Source organism: Tympanuchus pallidicinctus, unplaced genomic scaffold (genome assembly GCF_026119805.1).
Source record: "Tympanuchus pallidicinctus isolate F22 unplaced genomic scaffold, pur_lepc_1.0 scaffold5, whole genome shotgun sequence".
Taxonomy (NCBI): domain Eukaryota; kingdom Metazoa; phylum Chordata; class Aves; order Galliformes; family Phasianidae; genus Tympanuchus; species Tympanuchus pallidicinctus.
In genome coordinates, this window is record NW_026294769.1 from 69,624,809 (window position 1) to 69,644,870 (window position 20,062).

General features: G+C 36.4%; 1 protein-coding gene across 3 annotated transcripts in view; it reads left to right on the forward strand.

Moving 5' to 3' along the window:
- Window positions 1–20,062, forward strand: part of KHDRBS3 (KH RNA binding domain containing, signal transduction associated 3) — an 80,459-nt gene that overhangs the window by 24,963 nt on the left and 35,434 nt on the right. For all 3 annotated transcript variants that reach the window (XR_008211125.1, XM_052703596.1, XM_052703597.1), the window contains exons 3-5: window positions 9,631–9,747; window positions 11,886–12,032; window positions 15,863–16,002. Coding sequence is in view for 2 of the 3 variants with exons in the window: in XM_052703596.1 (XP_052559556.1) it covers window positions 9,631–9,747; window positions 11,886–12,032; window positions 15,863–16,002 (404 nt within the window). In the remaining variant the exon portion in view is untranslated. The remainder of the gene's footprint in view (window positions 1–9,630; window positions 9,748–11,885; window positions 12,033–15,862; window positions 16,003–20,062) is intronic.

Sequence of the window (20,062 nt, forward strand, 5' to 3'; positions counted from 1 at the left end):
ATTGGAGTTATTAAACCCTTAAGATGGTATAGTATCTAAAAATGTTACAAACTACAAATGATTTTGCTAAAAATGAACAACCATTCTGCTAATGTTGGCCAGTGACTCTCTGGTAAGTCGTGATGTCTCTTCTATTTAGATAAATAGATGGGATCAATGAAATACCAGTTAGTTTTTGAGATCTCTGCACCAAATCAGCCCACCCTTGTGCTACTCACCATTCAGACACCTTACTAAAGCTGACACAGAGTTAACTTTTAAGTATCTCATTGTGCTTTCCCTCTTTAAAACCTCTCCAACTCTGACTCCTTGAATAAATCATAATAGCCTCAACATAGGTCAGACAGTTCTAGCTCTGATCTGATCAACGCATCATTGTAATGACTGCTCACATTACCTGTCCTGTCAGATGTATTCTTGCAGGATCATGGCTGGGTCCTGTGCATACTCAGCCTCATTACCTCTGTCAAACCTTAAGGTGACAGGTTTACTGCAGAAGAAAGCTATTCAACTGAAGTTTAGAGCTGCTGATTATGTCTCTGAAGGAAATCTGTTCTATCTCAGGTTGAAAAGTAGTTTTCCTTTGTTTGGTTATTGTTGATCTCCTGAAAAAAAATCTCCTTGTTTTCTTGATCTTCTGCTTAGTAGTTCAACAGTTGAGTATTGATGTGGATGTGTTAAGATTGCCTAACTGTAATCTCTCATATGAAAGAGAGTTCACAGAATCACAGAGTTGTAGAGGTTGGAAGGGACCTCTGGAGATCATTGAGTCCAACCTCTCCCTAAAGCAGATTCCCTACAGCAGGGTGCACAGGAGAGTGCTCAGATGGATCTTGAATATCTCTAGAGAAGAAGCCCAAGGAGCCTTCCCCCCTCCACTGAGCAGCCTGTTCCTAATTGGTTTTTTTTTTCCTGTCTTCCATAATTGCCACTACTACAGTAGCATTAGTCTCACTCTAGAAATACCTGTACACTTGACAAAGAGAATGTTTCAGTTATTGCTAAATTATTTTCCTGTACAGAAGAAGATGCCTGTGATCAAGTAGACAATATATGGTAACAACGTCATATACTATTCATTTTACTCCTCTTCCTGCAGTTGAATTCAAGAAGAACTGAGGGGCAAAATTCATGTCATGTATGGTTTTACTGAGCCATTTTGGTGGTAGGTGCACAGTTGGACTAGATGAGTCTTTTCCAGCCTTGATGACTCTGTAGTTCAATGACTTCTGTCTGAATCTTCACAGAAAGTGACAGAATAACCAGAACAGCCTGAATTTTGTCATTTCTATGAAATAATTTATGATACTTGAAGGAATTACATTCTGATTTCATCTCAAGGTTGGTTGTGCATTTGAATTATCTTTATTTGAGTTCCTTGGAAACACTTGTGCTGTTAAAAAATGCAGTGATTATATTTTAGTATGATGACAGCATTATTTGGTGAGACAGAACTGTGTGGGAACTCCACTGTAGGCTGCAGGTCCCAGCAAGTCTTTTCAAATTCTGATTGTACAGAGTCTTGTTGGGAGTAATTCAGGTTGGCCTAGCTTGATTGATTCGTCTGAAAGTTTTGTATTGCTGAAATGCAGGAATTACTGTAAAATATTCAGGTGACGCTTTTGTGTGTTCTCATAATGCTGTCTGCAGGCCTATTCTGAGACACATGATGCACAAGGGTAAGTGGGAAACTTAGGATTTTATGTTGCCTCAGTGGAAAATTTTTTGAGGTAGGATTCCATTCCAGATTGTTACCTATATTATGGAGTCCACATGAATGCTGGATGCCTAACTTGCTATTAGCTTAATGAGGTTTTGCCGGTTAGGAATTGGAGTTTAGGGTGATTTAATATACTTTGCTATTTCATCAGCTGAATATCTTTATTGATTCCAGGTCAAGCGTGAAAGTGCAACCCTATAACTTCTGCTGGATATCATGCTTGAAAAATGAATCTTTAAACTTGCATAGACATAGTGATAGCAATGAAGTGTGCTGGCAATGAAAGATCAGGATGTGGCAGTGTGAGAGTGAAGGGGTTCTAAATCTTTCCTACTGCTTCTACGAAATGTCTGAACTTGTGAAAATTTTCATAGCTTACGTATGTACAGATGCGGCAGGAGGGTATTATCCTTCCCACCACATGCATCTGATAAATATGCATTGTGAAATAGTCTGTAATCTCAGACATCTGATTTTGTTCTGCCAGCTTGGTAAACTGAAGTGTTCAGACTTCAGAGAAATAGCTTTAATGGATGATAAATAGAACGATGATGATTTTTCATGGAATCAATCAAAACTGCAGGAATAATCACTTCCACCTTTTGACAAGCTACCATTTTGAAAACTGCTTACAGAACTATATTTTAATACTGAGTAGATTTTGAAAGTTCATGAGAAATGATTTGCACTATTTCCCTGAAGTGGTACTCCATATTCTCAAAAGTTACTTTCTTGAAGTGTTTTAACTCAACATTTAAAATTAGAATACGTATTTAAAACTGACTGTCAGGTATAAGGTATTTGAAGTATCTACATAGTTTTGGAGAGGTTCATATCTTACATAAGTTGCTCCAAAATTAATGCCTCCTATTTTTTTTTTTTCCTATGGAAACTACAACAGATACAAAGAGCACAATAAGACTATTTGATAGAGCAAATTCTCAGCTGCACCACTGGATGCGATCCACTGTTTCATCACTGTTGTGATGGAATCACTGCTAGGAAAACGTTGCTCATGCAGTCTGTCTTTCTTTGGTCTGGACAGATGGAAGTCAGATAACACCAAATCCAGACTATATGGTGGGTGTGGTAGGGCAGCCCAGCCAAGTCTGACACTGTCTTCATGGTCTTCAACTGATATGGGGCCTGGCATTATTGTGTTGCAAGGGCAAAGTTGTTGTCTTTGTCCTTACTGGAAGTTGGAACCTTGGTCATGATGTGGTCAGAATTAATGGTTTGTCTGGGCTCCAGGAAATCCAGAAGGATCACAACTTATTCTTTGATGGGGAATTCATGTGTCCACTTCATGGACTGTCATTTTGAGTCTGGCTCATAGTAGTGAAGTGACATCTCGTCACCGGTAGTGATGCAGTCACGAAACTGTCACTTTCAGCTTCTTATTGGTTCAGTAGGTTGTGACATACTTAATTCGGTCTCCTTTCTTTTCCTGTGTTTACCCAGTTGGTCCAAACTTCGATTTCCAGCATTGCCACCATTGTTTCCAATGTACAGATGCCAATACTCATATCCATACCCGGTTTCCTGGTTGTAATCTGCTGATTTGCACTTAAAGGGAGATGCTGTTCATTTCATGCTGTGTATGGCCATCCAATACATGGCTAATCTTTCACGTTGCTGTTATCACTGCTGAAATGCATGTACCAGCCACCACCTCACTGTGCCCAAATCCACTTTTAGGTCTCCATAAATGTTTGGCGAGTGTTGATGAGTGTCAGTGGGTGCCATTTTTTTCACATGGAGGAATTCAATTCTACACTTTTGCTTCCTGCTTGCTACTCACTTATGTGTCAAGTACCATTTAATCAGACTGTTCCTCTGACATCTGTTGTACAGCAACGAAATGTAATATTATGTCACGGAGTTGACTAGATCAATCTATGTCCGTGACAGAGGCAGCAGGCCTCTGCCCTCCCCCCCCACCCCAGTCCCACAAAAATGGGAAGGAAGGAAGGGAGGAAAAGAACAGCAGCAACAATCTATGAAGGAAAACTTATTTTACTATAATATCGGAATACAAGATAACACAATATATACAATTTAATTGAAATTGAGATTAATAAATCAGACAAGATGAGAGAGAGAGTTCCCGGGATCGAGTCAAACCTGAAAAGCTTGGAATGGCTAGGAAAGCACCTCCAGCATCCACTGCAAGGCAGCAAGAGAGCGCCCCCCCACCCGGAAGGGCCAGATCCCGTGACTGCTGTAATGTACAGGGATAGGTAGCTGGGACTGGGGCAGTGACACTTCAATGCCCTGAACACTACATGTTGTTTTGATGTGGAATACTGAAACCTCAAAACAAAAAAAAACAGAACCATGACATTAAAATATATCAACCTCTACTGCTATTTCACAAACCTCCACTTTTGAAATTCTGGTCCATTGTAAAGGAGTAGGAGGCATTACTTTCGGAGCAGCCCTTTTAATTATGTGACTATTTAGAATACACGTTCTTACTTAAAAAAAACAACAACAACTCCCTCAGTAGGAATGAGAAATAGAAAGAATAAAAGTATATAACCTGAAGTCATATGAAAGAATCACAGAATCACAGAATTGTAGGGGTTGGAAGGGACCTCCAGAGATCATCGAGTCCAACCCCCTGCCAAAGCAGGTTCTCTACAGCAGGTCGCACAGGTAGGCATCCAGGCAGGTCTTGAACATCTCCAGAGAAGGAGACTCCACCACCTCCCTGGGCAGCCTGTTCCAGTGCTCCATCACCTCACTGTAAAGAAGTTCTTGCGCACATTTGTGCAGAACTTCCTATACTGCAGTTTCCGGCCGTTTCCCCTTGTCCTGTCTCCACTCACCACTGAAAAGAGTCCGGCCTCGCCATTCTGCCCCCCACACCTTAGATATTTATAGACCTGGATCAGGTCCCCTCTCAGTCTTCTTTTCTCAAGGCTGAACAGACTCAGTTCACTCAGCCTTTCTTCATAGGGGAGATGCTCCAGGCACCTCAAGCCTTACATTTAGTACTAGAGAACTGTTGAATAACTTCAATCAACCAAGTTTCAAGTTGGATAGATGTTTAAAGATCTATTACTGCTCTGAGAGCTGTGTGGAGGAGAGAGCAGTTTGGTACAACATAAATGATGGAAGCACTTACCTTCCTATAGAAACCATATTCTCTTGGAATGAATAAGGAAAATCTTGAACTCTTCCTGATTTCAGGCCATTGGAAGGGAAGGTGCACTGAATCATAACTTAAATACTTCTTCTTCTAGTGAATCTATCACGTATGAACCATTGCAGAAAACTAATATGCCAAGAAAGCTTTCTACAGCTTTGGCACTGGATTGTCAGAGCTTTACAGCAAAGCATTTGGTCTGATATTTGTACTTTCACTAAGTATTTTAAGCTGGATGAACCAGTCTCAGCAGACTTGTCTTGATGGGGATAAATGAGGATTACTTTTTCTATTATATCCTACTTCCTGTAATATATATACTTAAACATGCTGCAGCATTGGCATTAATTCCTTTTTTCCTGAAATTCATAGAGAAGATTAAATGTTCACAAAGAAAGTACAGTACCTCATTTGTATTTGAAATTTTTGTAAAGTTTTTTTTTTTTTTTTTCTTCAACTGTTTTCAGAAAATAGCTTCAAGCATGGCCTTAATAAGGAAATACGTATCTAGGTAATTGTTAAAGACATTTTGATCTGAGGATTCTGGAGGGAGGAAGAGCTAAGCGATGATGTCCATAATCTCCAATGTACTTCATGTGCAAAAATACTTAAATACTTAAAATCACTTCAGAATATCTAGAAAGAATGCAATCTTTAAGCAAAACAAAACAAAAAAAAACCAACAACCAAAAACAAACAAACAAAAAAACACAGCAAAAATCTTACTACTACTTATCAGTGTAAAATCTTCTAACTATGTTAAAAAAACAAAACAAAACAGTCTCCTATACATATATATATACATATATATATATATATATATATAAAAGAGATTCTTTAGCAGCCTTGAAAGATAATCTGTGCAAGGGAAACTAATGCTTTCAGTATAATTAACCTACATTTTTGTGCTAGTGGACATCATGGCCAACATGCAGAATCTCATACTTTAAGAATGAGTGGAGATTATGTTGAACTTAGTAGTACTGATGTGAGACTTAAGGGGTAACGTTTATCCACTCACTACTGGAGTATGATTTTTGGCATCAACTTAGCAGTATCTAATGTCTTTTCCAATTTGGTGTACTCAAACTGTTACTCTCAGTCTTGATCCTTTTTGCTAAAATGCCTCAACTTTTTTGTTATTATCTGGTTTCTTAAGGCTGTGTATCTGGCATAGTCTTCTGAATCTTTCTGACAGCAGTTAAGAGATGACTTCAGGTTTATTTACTGTAATCCATACTAAGATCCTAATTCTTACCTAAGATCCTGGAAGCTGTTTTAATGTATAGATATCTCGTTTTAACACAGATTTATGCACACCAGAGAACGACATTCATGGCTGACACTTGTTAGTAGCGGAAAGTAATGAGACTGTTTTAGCACAGTGTTAAGCTGAAACTAGAAAATTTGAGTACAGTTTAGACTAATAATGTGCAATTCAGTTATGATCATGCTATACTGAGAAGACAATGGAGAGAAGAATCTGACAGCTTGAATTTTGCAAGGATAACAAAGTGACTGGTTTGATCTTGCTTGTCTATACCTGCACAAATATCTTGTTTTTAATATTCATTTCATTGCCTAATTCAGTGAGTTTATAGACTTGAGTTCAGTACTAGATCAGAATTATTATTATTATTTTTTTTGGTATTGGTCAGAAGGACAAAAGAACATCAGGAGTGTGTGGCATGGGAAGCAGCTGTGAACCTGTGTATGTGAGAAACTTCTGTAAGAGCTAGCTTGGATCTACCAGGCTTACTACCTTATGTTACACCAGCAGCTGGGCTGGATTTGCTTTTTTTTTGTAATGAAAATATGTCTTACATGTTGTGTTTTTTTACCTTAGGTTCAAGTCCCAGTTATTGATTACTGGGGATCATAATATACTCTGTATACTGAAGGTGCTGGTGAAGGTGGTGGTGATCTCTTTGAGCATTTCAGTATCTCAGTGAGACATTTTATGCAAAGCTTTTTAACAGATACTTCCTATTTAATGTTCATCAGTTCAAGAAATCCAGTAAATGTTCAAAGTAACTCTTCTCTACTGAAAGATTTCATTTGATTTCAAATGGGCTTTATTTATGGAAAGTTAGTTATTTTCTTTCTGAAAATGACATCTGAAAGTAGAACTCATATTGTTGGAAGCATGCATTTGTATTTGTATGTTAGGATTTTTAGTCTTCAATGGTCAACTAGTTTGTTTCAGTTAAATGTTCAGCACTATGTTCTGAATAGTTGAATACATAATTATCTGTCTAAATTATGATAATTTTTTAGTAAAATTCAATTTGAAAACATAGTAAAATAGATTAAAAGCTTTATATCAGAGTAGCTTATCTATATGCAGCTACTCAACATTCAGAAATATTTTTAGCATATTCTACTGTAAATGGAAAATCTCTTTTAAAAATATATGTAGTACTTGTTTTCCTAATTTACAAGGCTATTTTACTGAAAACATGAGTAACCTGAAATGCTTGAAAAGTTGATGTAGTATTCCATTACACGAAGGTTTCCATTTACGTTTAACTATAAAGTCCCTGTTCATTAGTAGTGATCATTTATTTAAAAAAATGACAAGGCATTACTGACTTGGAAGTTCAATGTTTGGGTTCCCTTCCCTTCCCTTCCCTTCCCTTCCCTTCCCTTCCCTTCCCTTCCCTTCCCTTCCCTTCCCTTCCCTTCCCTTCCCTTCCCTTCCCCTAGTTTGAGTGTTTTCATTGCAGTTACATGCTTGTAATCATAGTCAAAAGTCTGTATAGGAAGGGACTTCCAAGACATCTCTGGCCCAACCTCCTGATGACCTCATGAATGCTCTCAGCTTGATAGATTTCTTTACCTTTGGGCAACCTGTTTCGAATCTGTTTTCTTTGACAGTATCTAAAGAAACTGTAAGGAATAAAATGAGGTTCCACAGCAATTAAAGGTGCCACCTTAGTATGTTTTGAGATTTGATCTCTTAGTCTCAGAAAAGGCTAGTTCATGAAAGGCCTTATTCAATAGCTTGTGTGGACCAGTCATCCATAGCCATTCATTCACTTGTATCCTGTTTCTAAGTCGGGAATTGAGCTTGCAAGTACTAAAGAGAGAAGAATTATGTTTTCATTTTTAATAGGCTTTTTTTATTGCTTGCATTTCTTTTTGTCTCAAATTGAAGTAGGTGAATTGGAACTGTAGACTTTCTTCATTGTAGGAGAACTAGAGCTGGACTACTTTTTCCATCAGCATTTCCATTGTAGCAACAATGGAGTTTGTAAGAACTGCTACTGCCCCATTGTCAACTGCTATTGGATTTGTCTAGAGAAACAGGGAGATCAAATGAGCCATCTAATTATGGAGGGCTCTAATGAGTCTTCTATTGTGGTTCTTTAATGATACAGTACTAGAGGAAGAGACAACTGGAAAACAGTTGCATAAATGAGTCCAGAAAAACAAGTAGTCTAAAAGTGTTTGTTTTATAGTGTCGCTGTATATTACTTATGCCTAAAGCTCTGTTACCATAAGTGGGTCGCTTTAGATTGCAACTGTTTGTGAATATTGTGGTTTTATAAAGCTTTGCAGAGCATAGTAAATATACCTGAATAGTAATCTCCAAATTTGGGTATTATTTATAAGAGAATAAATTAGTGCTTGAAGTAAGTGCCGTTCCATACAAATTTCAAAATGTTTTTCATGCTTATTGGCACATTTTAGTATGTGAAAAAAAATCAAAATAATGGCTGTTTACTTCAAATTAATCTTCTCTAACCATTCTTCAGATTTCATGCATCTTCCAAAGTGCATCACAGATGGACAAAAGCTACCTATTGAATTTACATACCTTCTCTCTCTATGCATCTGGGAATAAATGTGTTGTGCAGATCTCCGTGCCTCTTGGCTCTATTGAACCCAATTTTTTATCTTTAAATGTTAGCAGACAGATTCTTTTTTCTTATTTCTTTGCTCTGGGTGGGGTTTTGAATTTGTGTTTTTGACTCATCTTCCCCTTGAATTACCTTCTGGGCTTAAGGAGCATCAGATATTCACAGTAGCCTGTTTTGATGTTTTGTGCAAAGGGAGATGTTTGGGTTTTCCCCAAGTAATATTGTTCCTTTATATTTGTGGTGCTCCATTACCTTCCCCTTAGTTAACTTAATAGTGTTTTGCCCTGGTTAGGAAGTGCAGCTGGTTTTGGTAAACTTCAGTGATAATAGAGGTTGAGTGACAGTTGAAAATGCCTTAAAGAATGTTCATTTTGGTTTGAGACAGGAAATATAAGCATATAAATTCTGGATTTAATTCCCTGTTTGTTTCTGTGTTTTAGTGTAGGGTATATGAGTTGCTATATTACTTCATAAATCTTACAGGCAGCATAAGGCAATTCAGACTTTTTCATTTTCAAAACTTTTGTTGGGTGCTACTGCATCTGTGAGGGATTGCTGCCAGCTTTGTTTTTATGGTTATATACCTGATAACAACTGTTGAAAAACTGAATTGCAGTTTGAACACATCTGGCCTCAGCTTTGAATGTGTCATTTATCTGTGCTATTTGAAAGTTCTTTGAGTTCAGATACTTCTAGATTTCAGTTGGCATCTGGTAGTCCGTAACATGCTGTTAACTATCCTATACGTTTCTTCTTAATGACTGTCAGTTATGATTTAACACTTCTTGCTTTTCTTGCTTTTTGTTCTTGCTAGAACAAAAAATTCTTTCAGCAAATTTTGCTTTTTTCTGTGCTTAGAAATCCAATGGTCATAATGTCTTTTTGTTTTCTTACAGTTTAACTTTGTGGGAAAGCTTTTGGGTCCACGTGGCAATTCTTTAAAACGCTTGCAGGAAGAAACGCTGACAAAAATGTCTATTTTGGGAAAAGGTTCAATGAGGGATAAGACGAAGGTAAGACTTGAGTATTTCAGTAGAGAGTGCTTACGATACCCTGAATTTCCTCCTAAATTTTTTGGAGAGGTCAACAAGTCCTGTGACAAAAAGTCAGGGAGCAAATAAAAACATAAAATATGCTTGTATTAACTAGATTCACATGGGGTCTGTTTTCTGTAAGGAGCCTGTTGTCGCAGTCCACATTGAGGCTACTACAGGTTGTATGTATAGTCCCAAAACTAGAGTTCCTGGGAAAGTAACTGTGGCATTAGCAGTAGCTCATTATAGATAGTCTTACTCTGCTTATAACCTGTAGTGTTCACGTCACAGTGTTTTCACCTTAGAAGGACTTTTAGATGAATCAAACAAAGTTATTTCATAGAAAAGAGCACTTAGCATTTAATGTCAAAGAATAGACAAAGAATAACAGGCAATTAAAGCAAATTAAGTACAAGTAGGAAAAAAATAATCACAGCCCCGATTTAGGATGCTGTATACAACTTAAGTCAACATCTAATTGCAATTGTTTTAATGGAAGATATTTGGTTATGGTGACAGTATGCATTGCAAGAAGCCCTAGCAGACAGCAGAAATCTACAGCTTCACGTACGTGTGTGCAGATCAGCTTCATTCTTACTGTGGTGACGTATCTGTGAGAATGGTGAGACACTGGAACGGGTTGCCCAGTGAGTTTGTGGATGCCCTCTCTCTGGAAGCACTCAAGACCAGGCTGGATGGGGCTTTGAGCAACCTGGCCTAGAGGGAGGTGTCCCTGCCTATAGCAAGGGATTGGAACCAGATGATCTTAAGGGTCCCTTCCAACCCAAACCATTCTATGATCATGTGATTCTATGATCCTGTGATATGACTCAGGCTGTAAAAAATAAAGGAAGCACAAATCAGTAACAAGATCATCATCATCACCTGCCTAGTGAATTGCACTTTTTAACTGATACAAATTAAAATACTACTTTGCCTGTAGTATGTCATGATTTATGGCCTCCCTTTCTGGCCAGTAATGTTTCTGGCCACTAATGTTATCTAAAATATGAAATCACTCCTTGCTGATCCTTCTGTATGAAAAGGAATAGCAATCTACAGTGAAGTGGAGCTTAGAATGTAATTACTAATTAACAAGTTACTGGTCAGGCTGGCAAGTTCTGAGATGTGACTAATGCATGCGTTTCTTAGAAAATCATGGAATCATAGAATTCTAATTGAAATGTCAATGTGATATTTAACAGAAAATCAAGTTACATAATTATGATATAATCCTTAAAATGTGGAGAGAAGCTTTGTTTGTTCCTGTAGATAAATAGACTACACATCTTTTTCTGTCTGACACTAATGCAGGTACTAAAACAAGCAACTTAATCATCGCTGCCTGAGCAGTGCTCAAAGCAGTAGTGATTTGGGTTGAAAGGGACCTTTAAAGATCTAGGTCCAGCCCTGCTGCCATGGACTGGAACACCTTGCACTAGACCAGATTGTTCAGAGTTCATTTTCTTGTGCTTGGGACCTCAGAGCTGGATAGAATATTGCAGGTAGGGTCTCATGAGAACAGGAAAAAAAGGAGCAGAATCACTTCCCTCAACTAGTTGGCCACACTTCTCATTTATTCTTTGAGAACTCATTCATCACGCCATCTCAGTAAGAGGAAAAAATAGATGAGAAGTATTTGAGGAATGCATTAGAACTAAGAGATGGAAATAATACTGGCAAAAATCCTTCCATTGTGGAATATCAGAATAAACCTACTTCTAAAGATGTTACTTTTGAGAAAAGAAGCTTTCCATTTTATCTTATTTATTTCTCTTTGTGTTTTCTATATAAAATGGGTGCACTTGGGGAAAACTGAAAGCTTTCTGCCTTGTAGTACTATTCCTGTATATGAGAAGGAGCTGCTGAGTCCTATTTTAGGTTATTAGGCTTCTAGTGTTTGTAAGCAAATTGATAATACTCTGATATTTAGCAACAAGCTTGTTTGAAGTGTATTAGAAAAGTATAAAATTTTAAAAGGCTTTTTAGTTGTTGATATATAAATGTGAACAGACAGTAAGCATAAATGCATCCACTGCAATTCTAAAGCCTACATTAAAATTTTAAAAATGATAAAATGGGAAAAAAAAAACAAACATCTTTGTCTGTTTTCTTAGGAGGAAGAATTAAGAAAAAGTGGAGAGGCAAAATACTTCCACCTAAATGATGACCTTCATGTTTTAATTGAAGTGTTTGCTCCACCAGCAGAAGCATATGCCAGAATGGGGCATGCATTAGAAGAAATCAAGAAGTTTCTCATCCCTGTTAGTATTTATTTCTATATTTCCTTCTTAGACTTTGTTCAAAGTAATAAAATTGTGCAGAATAATCAATTAATAAGGTATTTTATCTTGATGTTTGTTAAAATTATTATTTATCTTGATAGTCCCAGGAAAAAAAGTTTTTAATGTATGAGGCAATTCTTTTGTTTAGAAAGTGCTAAACAGAATTCAGAGAAATCAGAATTCAGAAAAAGTTTTATTGAATAAGCATGCTTTGGTTTGTATATTTCTTCAAGGTGTATTGTTTTCACTTTTGTTTTGTATGGTGCTGATAATGTTGCTAAATTTTGTTCTTGATTAGTACAAGATCTTGGAAATGTGGGAGATTTAAGTAGAAAACTTTCCAAAGGTTCATATCTTGGAGTGACAGCAGTATGGGTACTTGTGTATAGTTAGTATAGTAGTGTAAGAACCAATTGAATGCCTGTTCTGTATGTCCACTACAGTCTGAGCAGAGCTGCAAGTTCTGCTCTTGGGTGAAGCAATTGGTGCTGATGACCTGAGAATGCTACCATATGTATTTTGGGGAATTAATTCACTTTGCATCTATCTAGATCCTTGAAGCTGGAATTCCGTGAGTGACTTGAGTTGACCGTGTGTTCCTAGGCTCTTCTGACTTGCACTTTTCTTAATGAAAGGTAGTTCACATGCTCCCGTACTACTCCGTGACACAGACCAAAGCAAGTTTCATGTGAACATGAGGAAGCACTTCTGTGCTTTGAGAGTGGCAGAGCCACTCCTGGTACAGGTTGCCCAGAGGGGCAACGGCGATTCCTTCGTAGAGATCTTCAAAAGCTGCTGTATGTGGGTCTGGGCGCCCTACTTTGTGTGTTCATGCTTTGGCAGGGATTGGGCAGATGGACCCCGAGGTCCATCTAAGCTAAACTGTACTGTGTTTATGATTTATGTTCTGTTTCTAAATAACCAAGCACCAGATCAAAAATCTAAGAGTTCCAAGTAGCTTTTTTGACATACATTTACCTCTTTTCATGTTCTTCTGTTCAGATAAACAAGTGGTGAGGTAAGGGAAACCCAGCAGAGTATTTCCTCAGTAGGAATGCTGAGCCTTTTTAACATAGCAGGTTACTGTATTTACACGATTCAAATTTGTGTGAAGGCTTAAATGTCTTCTTAGTAAGATGTAAGGAGATTGTCTGCTTTAGTGGGCAAACAGCTGTTTCTAGATGAAGATGCACATGATTTGATAAGAAAAGCCTTTTACATTCACTGGAAGTCAGAGTGTATGTCTGATTCCTGTGCAGGAATTTTATTCCTTCATTGAGCTTAATTTACCTTATGTCATAATAAATATATTTAGCAAATTATAGTCCTTACTGCCATTAAACCATCAAAATTAGACTGATAATGAGCAATTCCATTTATTGGTTAGACATTTCTACTCATGTTTTGATCATTGCCTTGTTTGTACTGAGCAGAACTGCACAATCTCTTATGAAATGTGAGAGCATGTCTTAATTTCCCTTTGGCTTTTCAAATGTAATCTTATCACAGTTGTTCTAAAACGTGCAATCTCTTGTTTCCCAACTCTTTGCAGCAGTAACCCCATGAAGCAATAAGGACCAGCTTTGTCCCTTCTATAAGTAATAAATATTGGGTTAACTGCTGCCAAATGCTATTTGATTTTATTTCCTGTAAGGTCTGGAAGAAAACTATCAGTTTAGTTTTTAGAAAACTATCAGAAAGAAGACCTGATTTCAGTATATGACCTCAGTTTTGTTCTGAACAGTGCTAGCTAATTATGCATTGCAGTATTAGATGCTGATCCTTTATGGAAGATTTATGGAAGTTTTTCAGTTTCCAGATCAGGTCTGACTATCCAATCACAGTTGGTGCTAGAGTGTAAAATACAAAATATCCTTGCAGCCAAGTATGGTAAAATACTGCTGGCTTACTTAACTCTTTTCAGATCCACAGCCAAGCACCTTTACATTGAAGTGAGCCTTCAACACCTGCAAGTGTGTAACTTTTTCAGAATGACGTGAAAATAAGGCATAAAAGCTTCTTACATTGTTTTTTCGTTTGTGTGTGTGTGTGGTTTTTTTTGTGTTTTTTTTTTTTTTTTGCTGTGCTCGTCAAGTTGCTTTGACTCTTATCTGTCTTTTGGTATATTCTCTTCCTTTCCTTTAAATTATTGAGTCGCGTTCTTCTTGTCAGACTTTATGGTCAGTAGCACTTTTGATGCTAGTCTTAGGGTGTTGTACTTGATTTTAATCTACCCAGAATTCAGTCTGGATTTATGTTCAGTAGTTATCAGAGCAATGTTTTTTGCCTCTTCCTTGGGGCAGTGTGATTTTATTGGATCTCAAGCTTTGTTTTACAGTGGAATCCATATTTCAAACGCTTAATATGTGCAGTTCTTGAAACTGTTCAGTTGATTCAGTCTTCCAGTTATTCCTCATCCTCTGCCAGCTGGTTTCTCATGCTATTTAGAGAACGATATCAAACGGGCAGTTGTGATTTAAATTTCAGATCCTGTTGTAAAACAGCAGATAGACAAAATGTTTGTATAGTGCCACAGATTTCTCAATTTAGTAATTATCTTCATAAATGATGTGTAAAGGAAAACTTCCATATTTTCTTTGTGAAAGCTTAAGGGAAGGAGAATGTTTCAAGGATAATTGAGATCTTTGTATTCACAGAAGTATTAATCTTCCTGTGCAGCATTGTTTTAGAAGGTGTTTTTCAAAGAAAGGCTGCCTTATGGTCTTTTGGTATCTGCATAGTACATGCATGTAACAAAAATCAGATTTCTGGTAAGAGATTAAGATCCTTCGATTTCATAACTGAATTGTAAAATCAGTAGTATTTGGATAAACCTTCCTTCTTTGAAATGGAAAGATTTGCAGAGGATGAGAGTAATTTTTACCAGAAGCATCACTTCATTCTTCTTAAAGTACCTATAAATATTTTGATACTTAGTGTATATGTATAGATGCTGAATAAGGTATTCTCTTGATTCACTTGGCCATTTTCATTCTTTGGCTCATCTTATGTGAAGGAAAATGACAGTAAAATATGTTCAGTTCTGAAGAGTTCATTGTGCTATCTCTTAAATTCCTGTGATGTGCCAGTTTTGGAGGTTGTAAAAAGGTCCCTTGAAAAGACTCTTGTGGATTTGAGAAATACTGTATTAATTCCATGTAAATGACTTCAGCTTTCTTTTCTGTAGACTTGAGTGAAGATTTGTACTGAATAAGAAACAAATTGTTTGTCTTCAGTTTATTCATCCTTGCTTATTTTAGAAATGAAGGTTTTGGAGCTCTTTTTGAGAGAATGGTGAACGTTTGATTGAATTTCATTTTTTATTCTCTCCTTAAATCCTGATTTTAATAGCATAGGTGGCTAATCTATCCCTTCTTCATGGGGGGCTGTTCTGAACTGTGCATTTCTTCTGTACTACATTGCAACACTACGCAGTAGATGTTTCCTGCTTTTAATGAGCTATCCATCTTAAATAACTACAGGCCAGATCTCAGCTCAGAGTATAAGACCTTGATTTTTCTATTTTATTTTCACCTGTCATCTGCAGCATTTTAACATTCACATTTTAAGTGATAAACTTACCTGGAGGTAATATGCAGTAGGGAAGAAAAACATGACCTGAGCACAAATTGCAGTTAATGCATAGAATTCTTCTAGAAATATGCTTATAGCACACTTCTGTGTATTAAACTTTTCAGTGGGAAGTTCGTTTAAGAGGAAGTCCTTTCCAGATCTTTGTTTCGCTGCTTGTAACTTGGTATGGTGGTTGAACAGTTTGCTTTCTCACCCTTTACCTTCCCTTGTTTCAGGACTACAACGATGAGATCAGACAGGCGCAGCTTCAAGAGTTAACGTATTTGAATGGTGGTTCAGAGAATGCAGAGGTTCCAGTAGTTCGTGGAAAGCCATCTATTCGAGCAAGGGGAGTACCAGTTCCTGCTTTGACCAGGTAGGTGTCTCAGCTGCAATGGAATTTCACTTGAATGTGTGCATTTTAAGCGTATCCCTTCAAACATTTTAAAAACAAAACAATATATTTAATGTACATTAGCCCTCAAAAATGAGAAGAAAGAAATAATTTCGATTCTTCAAAGATCATCTAAACAGTTTAGGCTGAATTAACTGAATTAACGGTGGTGCTGAAATTTATCCTATGAAAGCTGAATGATACACTTCAAGAAGCACTGTACATCATACAAGATGTTCAGTCTTCCTGTAGTTGTTCGCTTAACCGTTAACTTCCAGCTCCTCCTCAGGTGCATGCAGGGATGATGTCTTGGCCCTGTGGAGTTCACAGCTTTTTAAAAGGTGTTCTGCCTCGACTTATAGATTTCAGAGTGATTTTTCTAATCTGTGGAATATAGACATTCCTTTTCTTTACTGTATCACAGTCAATTTTCAAGATTGTGATTAAGTAGTCCTACAGAAATGTTGTGGAGATAGAACTTGGATTTTGGCTTCTCTCATTGGAACATTTTACATAAACGTAACTTCTCCTTGATCCAAGAATAGGAAAGTTTACTGCTTTTTTGGGGGAGGAGATGTTTTGTTTTCACTCTGGAAACACCCTGTCTTTGTTGAAGTTCTGGGAATGACAGCTTTAAGTCCTCTGAGTCCCAGAGTGTGAAAGCAAAACTAAATGAACTCCGTAACAGTTTCTTTCACAGGAGATTGTGCCTGCTGCAGCTGAGTGCAACTGTTTTTTGTGGTGATCTGCTGTCTTTATCATGCCACTATGGATCTTTGCTACAGCAGACTTGAAACTTATACTGTAGCTTCTAAAATAGTTTTCAAATAGTGTTCTGAAGTGTTCTATTCTAGTTTGAGCATGTTGGAAGAAGTACTGAGAAATTATTGCAGTTAAAAAAAAATAAATCTGTTTATAGTTCTGTGTGTCCTGACAACCATTGTTAACCAATATAGAATGGACCTTAATTTAGGGAATTTACAGTTGGGAGCATCATGTAAGAATATAACTGCCTTCTGTATAACAACACAAATTTGTTGCTTTATTCTTAGTCAAGTAGCGTTAAGTAGATATGTCTATTCTCCTTCTTTTTATTTTAGTTCTTCTCAAAGTAGTGGTAATTATATCTTGAGGTTCCTGTCTTTGCCACTGTAATCAGACATAAAAAAGTATTGCAAATCAGATCTTATTTGATTTTGATGATTTTTGTTTGCTGATTTACTTCAGTACCTTGTTTTCAACTTTTCTACAGATCTGTATCAGAACTCTTTTACAGGTATTAAGGATTCAGTACAGACATTTATGGTTTTCTTGCATGTTTTCTTATTGTAAATGTATCCTTAAGCTAGAGTTTCTGTGACACTGAATATGAGTAGTTTGTTCTGATCTTCCATCTTTCTTACTTAAGTTCCTCATAACTAATTTCCTCTGTGAAGTATCTAGTACATACATACATAATTATCTGAGAATTTCAGTATAATAGCAAGTTATCACTGCTTCCATCTTCAGTAAATTATTTATTCAAGTCTCCTTTTTTATGCAAGACATGCATACTGCTATCTAGCTCTCAGTTCTTTGCAATTCATTGAATTGGCATGCTCTTGAACTATCTTCAGAGTAAATGTAAATTTTGTTAGCATGTGACTTGGAGATGGCAGCTAAAAACTCTGTTTGTCTACTTCATTTTTCGTATGATCTAAACAAAACTGAAAGACTGTTGTGGGTTTTTTTGGTCCTTTTCTTTAAGACTTTCTTAAACTTTAGTTCTCCTTTTTCCCCTTGGAAATTGAAGCTTTGCTTTTGCAAAAAAGATTACTTGAATGAGACTTACTATATCTCAGTAGCAATGGTACTACAGATACTGAGTTCAAGATCTCAAACTCATTTGTAATGCTGCCATTCCTTTTAGTACAAGTTGACTTCAGTAATATTTTCATTGAAATAAGACTTTGTTAAAGGCTTTTCCTTCCCACGTTGAGACAGTTTGAGTTACAAGCGTGTGTGAGACCTATAAGAGAGGCTGAAGCAAAGCTTTCAGAATAAGAAAATTTACTTGCATATCTTCAAAGTAGTAGGCAGCCTGAGAAAATTTCTAAAATTATGTCTGAAAAATCAGTCCTAATCTCTCTTTATAATCTGCAGAATATTTTTACATCAATCTTAATACTTACAGCATCCTAATGAGGATGTGATAACTGTGTTAAAGTTCCCAATTTATTAACTCTTTTTATAATACATAATTCATGAATAGTTTTACTTGAATACTATTTTTTGCCTTTTTACTACTTATCAGAGATCTTGAAACTGGAGATAACATATCTTATCAGATGCCTTCTTTTATGGCAGCTTGTTTAGCTTCTTGTATGTTTAGCTTCATACAAAAATTTCTCTTCGTAGAAATTAATGTCTTGTCCTTTCATATAAAATTCTAGCTTGTGCACAGGTATTCCTGTATATGGCAAATCATTTCTTAATTATTTTTATTTCACTGTTTCTGAATAGTTCCAGATTTTCTTGCCTTGATTTTTTTTTTTTGTGACTACAGAACCTGTACTGCTGCATGGGATTGTTGTGATCCAGGTCAGCACCTGACTCTTAGCTTTCTTGACTGTCTTGCAATTGGACTCAGCTCAACAACCTAATTTATCCAGATACCTCTGCAAAGCTTTTCTACCCTCAGCCATATTAATGGTGTAAAGATGAAAAGGCAGAGGAAGCCTTGCTTTCTGTGGGGAGAACTGGGTATTGAAGCATTCAATGATTTGGTGCTCACACTTAAAAATAATGTAATGGAACTCTTACTTTTCAGATGTCTACTGTAAAACCTAGACAAAATTTCCTTTTTGAGGAGCATTGACTATAGCTGCCTATGCTCAAATAAAGAAATACTTCAGTGCCTTCTTTCAAAATAATGCTACACTGATTGACTTGAATTTAAAATATTGCTTATGCATGAAATTCTGAATGTTAAAATTAAGAAATTCCAATCATTTAGTCTCCTAATAATAATATTTTAGGAGGCTGGTCCTAAATTTCACAAGCATTTTCATATTGGATCCATTCTTGTATATTCTTCCTACAGTTGTTCAGAGATACTGAGAAAGAGCTTCATAGCTCTAGCAGGTACTGATTTAATTTGTTTTTACTAAAAATACAAAAAGTTACAAACTGGAGCTGTGATTTTGTAATCAAAGTTAATAACTCATTGAGTGAAAGGAGAAGCTTGTAATAGCATCCAATGCTATGTAATTAGGGAAAAAATGTAACAGGGCTACAGCAGGGCTGTTGCCAAGGGAAACTGGTAGGACGTGCTAGATAGAAGCTGACTATAATACACAAGGGCAATAACTACTTTTTGTAAATAAATCAAAGAAGTTATATAAGACTACTATAAAGTAGTAGTGATTATAAAAATTATTACTTTATTACTTGTGAAGACAGAAGAAAAGTGTTTAAATAGTTGTTTATTTCAGTTGTATGAGCTGATAAAATGCTACTTCATTGGCAGTCAAAAATTATACCTGTGAGTTACTTCTCCAAGTCTAATAATAGTATAACCTGGTTTTGAATAGTACGAGTGGAGTGCTTTTCCTCGTGTCAAACTCTTGAGTCAAAAAGCAAAAGATAATAAATTACAAGATTCAGTGATGTAGTTATTTTTATCTGAACACAGTGAGGTGCACTTTGAGATTTTCAGGTAGTAAAGTTATATAATTACCTTACAATCTGTACAAATAATGCTGTAGCACAGTGAAACATCTTTCTGAAAGGCTTGTTCTTTCATCCTTCAATGCATTCGTAATAACAGATTAAGAAAATTGCTTCATATACATTGTTTTTTTTACTTGTAATTTTTTTCTCATGCTAAATTGCAATTATAAATAATTTTTAGAAAGGTATCATGGGGTATTATTCAGATTCCAAGCAAATATTTTTCATGACATAGTAAACAAATTGTGTTACTATCACACATTATTTGGAGTACAGATCAGTGTACCAAAAAAAATCATATGTTTATTGAAATGTGATGTTTAGTTTAGGC